Raw genomic sequence first — 10,140 nt, forward strand, 5'->3', positions numbered from 1 at the left:
CAGGAGCAGGAACAGGGGCAGGAGCAGGAGCAGGAGCAGGAACAGGAGCAGGAGCAGGGACAGGAGCAGGAGCAGGAACAGGAGCAGGAGCAGGAACAGGAGCAGGGACAGGAGCAGGGACAGGAGCAGGAGCAGGAGCAGGAGCAGGAGCAGGAGCAGGAACAGGAGCAGGGACAGGAGCAGGGACAGGAGCAGGAGCAGGAGCAGGAGCAGGAGCAGGAGCAGGAGCAGGAGCAGGAGCAGGGACAGCTGCTGCCTCCCTGCAGGCTCCCGGCTCCCAGGCAGCAGAGCTGAGCCCCCTGGGCAGGCTGGCACGGCAGCTCACGGCTCTGCACAAGCCAGGAAGCGACAGCACCAGGGGAAACAGGTTCTGACTCCAAAGCTGTTTGTGTAAAGCCAGACACAGGTGGCTGAGGAGCTGCGAGCTTCCTCCTGCATTGCCGTACTGGAGCAGCTTTGAGGAAGGGTGGTGGGTTGGCTGCGAGACAAATCATTGCACCTACAGCCAGCATTTTGGAGCTGGAGTGCAGGACCCAGCCAGCAGTGATGGGGAGCAGAGCACACAGCCACGGAACCGTGGGATGGTTTGGTCTGGAGGGGACCTTAAAGCTCATCCCCTTCCACCCCTACCACGGGCAGGGACACCGTCCCCTAGACTGAGAAAGGCACAGAAAGACATTCAAGTTGTAATCACGGTGAGGTGATGCCTTTGGGGGGTCCACTTAGAGCAGCAGGAGGAAAAAATAAAAGAGAGTGTTCAATAAAGGCTACAACAGCTAAATAAGGCAGAGGTGACACTTAGGGGGGTCCAGTTTGGGCAGCAGGAGGGGAAAAAAAGAAAGAGTGAAGCGTTCAATAAAGACTGCAACAGTAAAAGAAGATGAATGGAGAAATTCAAACCCCTTTATGATTGATTTGACTGTTTATGTAAAATTCTCACGGACAGGGCCACATGAACTCTGCAGAGTGGTGGCCCAGACACTGCGTTTGCTCAAAACAAGAATTCACAGCCATGTTCCAAGTGAAGGCTCCCTTCCCACGAGGCTGTAGCTGCCCTGTATTTCCTTTGCTCTGATTAATCGAGGAGGATGGGATTTCCCAGGAGGCACCAGCCAGCCTCATTTGATGCAAAGCTCGAAGCAAAGCCTGATTGTTTTGCAGAGATGGAGTTCAATTCAGCCCCTCTTAAGGCACCCTGGAGCTCTCTCAGGACCTGTCCTGAGCACTTGCTGGGTCCAGTTCAGCTCTGAGGCTCCAGAGAGCTCAGATCATACAGGGGCTTCCTGAGCTGCTCCTTGCTGGCTGTCTGGAGCTGAACTCTTCCTTGGGCACTTCCACTCCTCCTGGGCTTGCAGCCACGGGCAGCCCAGGTCCCTGGAGGCAGAGCAGAGCTGAAGCCCTGAGCAGCATGGGCTGGGGCAGCAGCACTGCAGCTGGGGTCTAACCCAAATTATGTGCCTGGCCTTCTTTTTCACTGCACAAGTACCAGGAGGTGAGGAGGGAAAACCCAGCAGTTTCTCAGTTCTTAACTCACAGCCGGTTAGCATCTGGAGCTGTTTAAACTCCATCCCAAAGTGCACTGCCACCCCCCTGGGGGTAACAAAGAGATGCCTGAGCTTGGAGGTGTTTGAAAGATGAGCAATTTGATCCTCCATTTGGAAGAAGCACCAAAAAATCTCTCCCATTCCTCTCCCCTCAAAACCCAGCTGCCTGCTCTTGTGTGTCAAAGCAGCCCTCGAAGCCATATGTCATCAGCAGAGTGGGGAGTGCTGCAATAACTCTGCCAGAGCCCTCGTGGGGACAGGTATCACACACAGGCTTTGCCACTTGGATTCCATAAATCAGAGCCACAGCACAACTGCTCTTACTGCATCCTTCATGCAAACTGCTTTCCAGATGGATTTGCATAGAAAGAGAAAAAGTGAGTCCCAGAATAATTTAAATTGCAAAAACCCTTAAATTGGAAAAGACCACTGAGTCCACCATTCCCCAGCACTGCCAAGGCCACCACTGCCCCATGTCCCCCAGTGCCACATCCACAGGGCTGTGAAATCCCCCAGGGATGGGCACTCCAGTTCTGCCCTTCCCATGAAGAATTTCCCCAGTTGCCACCCTGGGGCTCCCCTGAGGCCATTCCCTCTCCTCCTGTCCCTGTTCCCTGGGAACAGATCCCAAATCCCCCCGGCTGTCCCCTCCTGGCAGGAGCTGTGCAGAGCCACAAGGTCCCCCCTGTGCTTGGAGGGGACACCTGTGGAGGACGGAGATGGACTGACATGAAGGGAAGTGACAGGACATGGCCAGAGCAGTTTTGAGCTGGAGAATCTGTCTGATACAACAGGACACAGGAAGAACTTCTCCCATGAGGACACTGAGGCAGGGCACAGTGAGGTTTATTTTGTCTCTCTGGGGCCATCCATCCCTTCCAGCCACGTGCTGCAGGCAGCTAAAGCCCAGCAGCTCCTGCCAGGTGGGGCAGAGCACAGGGCACGAGCAGGCTCTGAGCACAGCACGGGTGTGTGCTGAGCCTGGATCCCAGGGCAGGGAAAATGTGTCTCTGCTGAGGGGCTGAAGGGCCCCAAGGCACACCTGCAGCTGGGGCAGGACTTCTCACCACATGGTCACATAAGAGTTTGGGTTGGAAGGGACCTTTTAAAGTTCACTTTATCAAAAATCTCAGTCACAGACTGCTTTGAGTCAGAAGGAACTTTTCCAGAGCAGAGCCATCTCCTGCTAGACCAGGCTGTTCACAGCCCCATCCAGCCTCAGCTTGAATGCTTCCAGAGGTGCAGCTTCCACCACCTCTCTGGGAAAGTGCAAGGAGATGCCTGGCAATATCCATGAGGACCACGACCTCTCCCAACCCCCACTGAGCTCAGCCAGCTCAGCCAGAGCCAGCTGTGGCACCACCTGGTACCAGCCCCATGTCCTGGATGACTCACGGGCAATTTAAATGTGAGGTATCCTTCCTGCAGACTCATTTTCCTTCTCCGGGGCACTCCCAGCTTCTCCTTGCCCAGGATAAGTGGTGGCTTCACCTCTGGAAACCCTCCTTGCCTGGTGTGAGGCAGTCCTGGGCCCTTGTCCTCCACCACCACAGCCCCTCCTGGACTCTCCCCTGTCAGCCACACAGACTTGGCCTTCCTCCTCTCCGTCTGCAGGAGGAATCACCCATCCATGCTTCCACTTCCCATCCAGCTCCTCAGAGTCACCCCTCAGCCAGGAGGCTCCAGTCTGCCTTGCCAGGAACGCAGCCCCACGCAGCCCCAGCTGGGATGGAGCAGAGGGATGGAGCAGAGGGATGAAGGCAGGGATGAGCAGAGGGATGGGGCAGAGGGATGAGCAGAGGGGTGGAGGCAGGGATGAGCAGAGGGATGAAGGCAGGGATGGGGCAGAGAGATGAAGCAGAGGGATGAAGGCAGGGTTGGAGCAGAGGGATGAAGGCAGGGATGAGCAGAGGGATGAAGGCAGGGATGAGCAGAGGGATGGGGCAGAGGGATGAGCAGAGGGGTGGAGGCAGGGATGAGCAGCAGGGATGGAGCAGAGGGATGGAGCAGAGGGATGAAGGCAGGGATGGAGCAGAGGGATGGAGCAGAGGGATGAAGGCAGGGATGAAGGCAGGGATGGGACAGAGAGATGAAGCAGAGGGATGAAGGCAGGGTTGGAGCAGAGGGATGAGGGCAGGGATGGGGCAGAGGGATGAAGGCAGGGATGGGGCAGAGGGATGGAGCAGAGGGATGAAGGCAGGGATGGAGCAGAGGGATGAAGGCAGGGATGGGGCAGAGGGATGGAGCAGAGGGATGAAGGCAGGGATGGAGCAGAGGGATGGAGCAGAGGGATGGAGCAGAGGGATGGAGGCAGGGATGGGGCAGAGGGATGGAGCAGAGGGATGAAGGCAGGGTTGGAGCAGAGGGATGGAGCAGAGGGATGAAGGCAGGGATGGAGCAGAGGGATGAAGGCAGGGATGGGGCAGAGGGATGGAGCAGAGGGATGGAGCAGAGGGATGAAGGCAGGGATGGGGCAGAGGGATGGAGCAGAGGGATGAAGGCAGGGATGGGGCAGAGGGATGGAGCAGAGGGATGAAGGCAGGGTTGGAGCAGAGGGATGAAGGCAGGGATGAAGGCAGGGATGAAGGCAGGGATGAGCAGAGGGATGAAGGCAGGGATGAGCAGAGGGATGGAGCAGAGGGATGAAGGCAGGGATGAGCAGAGGGATGAAGACAGGGATGAGCAGAGGGATGAAGGCAGGGATGAAGGCAGGGATGAGCAGAGGGATGAAGGCAGGGATGAGCAGAGGGATGAAGGCAGGGATGAAGGCAGGGATGAGCAGAGGGATGAAGGCAGGGGCTCCGGAGGGTGAGGTCTGCCCTGCCCTCCTCCCCCAGCCCAGAGGCACGGAGGTCTCTGCCAGGAGGTTTTACCACAGGGGATTCTCACAGGTGCTTTTTGAAATGAGGCAGCTGTGCTGAACTGAAGATTGACAGGAACAAGCCTTTCATAGTTTTGTTGCTTCTTATTTTTTCAGTGAAATGTATTCTGAAAAAATTCTTCTAGCAGGAGAACTACCTTTCAATTTGTCCTCTCTCACTTTTGGGTTGAGAAGAAAGAGGTCATTTATATATTTTTTAAGGAAGCAAAAGGAATATAAAGTCCACTAGAGGGAAAATGAAATCATGAATATCTTGGTAGCAAGGTATTTTTATCAAAAGGTGGCAAACTTTAGAGATATTAGAAGTCATGTTTTAAAATGACCAAGTGGAAAGCTATAAAAATGAACAAGTCTTGTGTGAAAATGATGAAGGGAATTTCAGGCACAATAGAAATCATCTGTGAAAATTGCCAGGAGAGCAGAGAAGGCATTTCTGTCTCCAAAAGTAAAATAAAATGCTATTCACAGTAATTCATACTAATTATTAGCCTTAAGTAGTACTAATTTTTACCCAGCAATAATTACTATTAAAGGCTCCAGAGCTCTGGAAAAGACATTTTCTGGGTGTGGTAAGGTCCTTGCCGAGGAATCTGCACAGCATTTGTGGGCAGCCTGTTGAGGAAGAAGTTTTATTTCTCCTCTGCACCAACATGGACAAACATAAATATCACATTCCTGTTGATGCAAATAGCGGATTGCTCCTGTCAGAACTGACAAAGCCACTAATTTAAGGAGAGTTTCCCTCTCTCACACACACAGATGCATTTTAAAAGAGATTTTTCCCTGCTTTTCCCCTGGGATCTGAGTTCCCAAACCAGGTGAACATCCAGCAGACGATTTCGTGTTTGATTGCATCTGTGAAGAGCCTGTGGCAAGCACATGTGGCAAACCCGTGCCAGGAATTCTGCAAGCGACCAGCGCAGGAAAAGCTGCAGCAGGAACCGGCCCCAGTGCCACCTGCGGGTCCTGCCCTGACCAGGGCCAGAGCTGATCCTGGTGCCAGGGGACTGCAGAGCAAACTGCTGCTTCCAGCTGTGCCATCCTCACCTGAACCCGGTGTTCTGTCAGTGCAGGGACCGATGTGGCCTCTGGATCCGGGCAGCTCCGTGGCAGCTCCAGGTGGAGCCCTGTGTCCTTGTCAAATTAATTAACTCTTCATATTTAACTCTTTATAATTAACTCTTTATATTTAATCAGTGCTTCCTGTGGCCCTGATTTTCCATTAAGTCTTCCTGAAAGCCTCACCAGTGCCCCGTGAGTGGGATTTCTAGCCAATGCCACGAACTCAATAAGTATCAGGGGACACTACAGCAGCCAGGAACTTCCCAAGGCACATCCCTCGTCCTCAGGGGTGGAACTGTGCTCCCGCTCTGCTCTCGCACTGCCGCCAGCTCTGGCAGCTCATCTGGCTGAACAGCAGCTGGGGAAAATAAAAACATTGTTCAGTTCTGCAAGTTGCCTGCTCTGGGCCACCCTGTGTGCTTGTGCCAGCAGGAACCTGGGGTCTGCATCCAGGCTGGCTGCTGGTGACACTGCCATGAGGAGAGAGAGCCCTAATCTCACAAGAACTGCCTCCCCCAGCCAGGATCATCCCCAAAATGCCAGAGGGGGACACACCAAAAGCGAGGAGCTCGCACTGCAGCCCACGGGGTGCACAGCCAGCGGGGTGGAGCTGGGAATTGCCAGGCTCGCGCCTGCCCTCTCCAGCCCTGCACCCTGGATCCCTGCAGGGGATCCTCCAGGCACATCTCTAGGTCCAACCACAACACAAACATCCTAAAAATACCTAGGGAAAAGGCTGTGGGTGTCCAGAGGCATCTGCTGGGGTGGTGCTGTGCCTGCAGGGGTCAAATGCCAGGCCAGGGGTGAAAAGCTCCCTCTGGAGACCCCAGGACCAGAAGGGCAATGTGTGGAAGCAGCTGATGGCTTTGCTCTGGCTTGGAGCAGAGGTGACAAGTGTATCCCTAACACCTGTCCCCTATTCCCAATGGCACTGCCGACAATGGAACTGGCCATTTGCTCCTTTCTCTGAGTCCACTTTCTCTAGAGAAATCGATCAGGCCACCAGTCAATCAAGCAGTCAATCAATGAGCCAGCCAGTCCGAGCCGCTTGGAAAACGGATCCTGCAGAGAGCGGGACTCGCACCCCGAGCCCCGAGAGCCTTCGGGGAAAACTGCAGCTCTGGGGGAGGTTGAGCCCAGCCCAGCCCAGCCCAGCCCGGGGCACGGCCCCTGCCCCCGCAGGAGCGGCCACCCCCGCCCGGCCGTGCCAGCTCCGGGACACTCCAGCCCCCGGAGCAAAGCGGGCCTGGCCGAACGTGGCCGGTCCCTCCGGGGGTCGGATTTTCCCTCCCCCCTGCCTTTGGGACTTGAAGAGTTGCTGCTGCTGACATCTAGTGACTGGGAGAGCCGGCACGGGGAGCACCTGGAGCTCCGGCAGAGCCTCCACACCGCGGGAGAACCCGCTCGGTCCTGCCCGGATCTTGGTCCTGCCCGGGGCTCGGTTCTCCCCAGGAGCTCGGTCCTGCCCGGAGCTTTGTCCTGCCAGGGGCTCGGTCCTGCCCGGATCTCGGTCCTGCCAGGAGCTCGGTTCTCCCCAGGAGCTCGGTCCTGCCTGGAGCTTTGTCCTGCCAGGGGCTCGGTCCTGCCCGGGGCTCGGTTCTCCCCAGGAGCTCGGTTCTCCCCAGGAGCTCGGTCCTGCCCGGAGCTTTGTCCTGCCAGGGGCTCGGTCCTGCCCGGGGCTCGGTTCTCCCCAGGAGCTCGGTTCTCCCCAGAAGCTCGGTTGTCCCCAGAAGCTCGGTTGTCCCCAGGAGCGGGGCTCCAGCGGGAGGAGGGCCGTGCAGGGAGCGGGTGCCGGGCGCCCCACGATGTCCCAGCCACTTGCAGTCACCCCAAGACCTTTTCCTCCTACAGTGGCACCCGAGGAGAACGGGCGCATCCTATTCCCAGCCTCCCCACAACCCTTCCCGGTCCAACACAGGCTCGATGTTGGGTTTGTTGCCTCAACGGAGCACAGGGAGGGGACAAAATGCCCCAAGGGGAGGAGCCGGGGTGGCACTCAGGCCGTCCCCACCGCTGCCGGGGGCTGTAGCCCCTTCACCCGCGTTTCCTTCTTCCCAGGGACGCGGGAGCCCCGGGAATCGCGCAGGAGAAGCGGCCGCTCCGAGCTGAGCGGAGGGAGGAGGCGAGCGGGATGCTCAAAGCACGGGAGTCCACATCCCCGCGGACACGGGGACAGCGGCTCCCAGCCACGCCAGGGGACGAGGGCTGCCTTCAGCGCTCCACGGGGGTGGGGGGAACATCTGGGGTCCTCCCTCCCTGCTCTAGGTGCCAGAACAAAGCCCTGAGGACAGCTGGGCTCGGGGGGTGTGAGGGAATCCGCAGCAGGGACCCCCGAGCGCACCCCGCCAGACGCGCGGCTCGCTCGGAGCTGTGACAGAGCGGTGACAGAGCGGTGGCAGAGCGGTGGCACAGCTGGGGCTGCCACCCCGCACACACCTGCCCCGAAGCCCGGCATCTCCCGGCCGCGGCACCGGGGCATTCCCGGCGCTGTGCGGATCTGCCTCCCCGCTGCCAGCACAGCCCGTGCGAGCCCCTCTGCCCCGAGAAGTGCCTGAATTCGCGGGGCACCTCTGGGCATCTCCGCGGCCAGCAGGACGGCCCGAAATGACAGCAGCAGAGCCCAGCGTTCGAGTGCAGAGCAGAGGAGGCAACAGAAAGCTGATCAGCACGGAGCCGCGGGATGGTTCGGGCTGGAAAGGACCTTTACGAGCATCTCGCTCCGACCACCCTGCCACGGGCAGCGACGCCTTCCACGAGCCCGGGCGGCTCCAAGCCCGTCCAGCCCGGCCTCGGTGATGCCACCCGGGCTCACCGCCGCTCCCGGAGCGCTGGGGAGCGGGGACCCCCTGCCCGGGGGTGCCCGAAATACCCCCGCAAGCGAGCCCGGCAGAAAGTTGTGCCCCCAGCTCCCCCCGCGCCGCGCTACTCACCCAGGAGGATCAGGGTGCAGAAGCAGAGGACGCCCCTCATCCTCCCGCTCGGCACGGCTCGGCCCCACCGACTGGGCTCGGCTCGGACCCCCGGCCCGGCCCGGCGCGGCTCGGCGCGGCTCGGCGGTGCCGGAGGATGCGCGGAGGGCTGGGCAGGGCGGAGGGAGGGAGGCGGCCCCGCGCCCCGGCCCGGCCCCCCCGGCCCGAGCGCTGCCCCGGCCGGCCCGGCCCCGCTCCGGCCCCGGGTCATGCCCGCAGCCACGGCGGGCTGCCGGCCGCCCTCCGCGCCATCCTCCGCGGAGGGGCTCCCGGGATGCTTACACTTATTTTATGCCGATTAATTATTCAATTTTCCTTTCTTCTTATTATAATTCCCCCCCCCCTTTTTTTTTTCCCCTTGTGGTGTGTTTTTATGTTTTGCTTTCTCCCTCCTCTCGGCAGCGAAACTTGCGGCGGGCGCAGCTCCGCCGTGCCCGAGCGCCGGGGCGGCCTCGCCGCCTTCCCCGGGCCGCCCCCGCCCCGCCGCGGCCCTTGGGGAGGGGCTTGGTGGTCCGGCCCCCGCCTCCTCCCCCTCGGCCCCGCATCCCGGCCCCGCATCCCCGGCATGGGCTCTCTCTCTCATCCCGTGCACCGCTGCCTTGGGCATGGCCCCTTGCACCCTGCAAGCCCCAGGCCGGCTTCTTCCTCGCCCGCTGCCCTCCTGGAGGGTCCCGGCAGCTTTCCCCTCCTCCCCATCCCTCCCATTCGGATGGAAGCACGGGCCTCATCGCCTCGGAGATGTGTCCTACTCCCGACTGTTGTTGGCAGTGACACTGCCCTGAAGACTTGGCCCATGTCCTACCCCCGTCCCGGCCACGGCACCTTCCATAATCCCCTGCAGCATGATGCCCTCCCAGTTCTCCTCCAACAGCCTCTGTAAATTCGGGTAATGTGCTTCCATAACTTTCCATCCAGGTTCCCACACCGCCTTCCCCGTGGTGCTCTGGTCCCTCACCACCATTCCCTGGTGCTTCCCCAGCTCTAATCCCCACGGCCCAGCAAAGGACCCTGTTTTAGGGAGCCAAGCAGCAGACCCTAGCTCCTTAATCTTTATAATGATGAGTGAGCATCATTTTTCACTACCTCCATTTCATGCATGGAGTACCTGAGACACAAAATGTAAAGTGACATCTTCAGGTTCCCCAGTAATTAATTGACCGATGGCGTAGGGACAGCCTAATTCCCGAGTAAGTGTGTTGTGCTCAGCTACCTCCTGCTCCGAACACAGCCCCCTTCCCTTCCCTTCCCTTCCCTTCCCTTCCCTTCCCTTCCCTTCCCTTCCCTTCCCTTCCCTTCCCTGTCTCCCTGGATGACTCAGGGGATGACCAGGACACTTTTCCCATACCTCCCAGGCAGTGCTTTTGGATATTTGGATATTTGCAGAGAGAGCTTCTTTCTCACTGCTGGCTCAGATCTTTTCACTGAACAGGTATTTGAGTGCTCTGGGAAGTTTTTAATTTTTTCTGCTGGAGCTGTTCAGGGTTCTTAACTTGCATTTCCTCATGGCATCACCTCATTAATCCTTCCTGCAAAGGAACTGCACACTTTTATTTTTCAGGAGTAAAACAGAGAAGGGAAATAATTCATACAGCCATTTGTAGGTGTTCTATTTCAAACAGAAAAAGTCAAGAAAGTACTTCTTCTTTTCTTTTTTCCTTTTTTTTTCTTCTCACTCGGCAAATCA

General features: G+C 58.3%; 1 protein-coding gene across 2 annotated transcripts in view; it reads right to left on the bottom strand.

Moving 5' to 3' along the window:
• Window positions 1-8,945, bottom strand: part of LOC110480656 (GDNF family receptor alpha-4) — a 73,932-nt gene extending 64,987 nt beyond the window's left edge. Inside the window, exon 1 of one of the 2 annotated variants that reach the window (XM_021548767.3) lies at window positions 8,418-8,945. In XM_021548767.3, the coding sequence (XP_021404442.2) occupies window positions 8,418-8,667 (250 nt within the window). In that variant the 5' untranslated portion in view covers window positions 8,668-8,945. The remainder of the gene's footprint in view (window positions 1-8,417) is intronic. The other variant, XM_021548766.4, reaches the window with a different exon arrangement.
• Between the last annotated feature and the right edge of the window lie 1,195 nt (window positions 8,946-10,140).

The sequence above is a fragment of the Lonchura striata genome, chromosome 4 (genome assembly GCF_050655825.1).
Source record: "Lonchura striata isolate lonStrDom1 chromosome 4, ASM5065582v1, whole genome shotgun sequence".
Taxonomy (NCBI): Eukaryota; Metazoa; Chordata; class Aves; order Passeriformes; family Estrildidae; genus Lonchura; species Lonchura striata.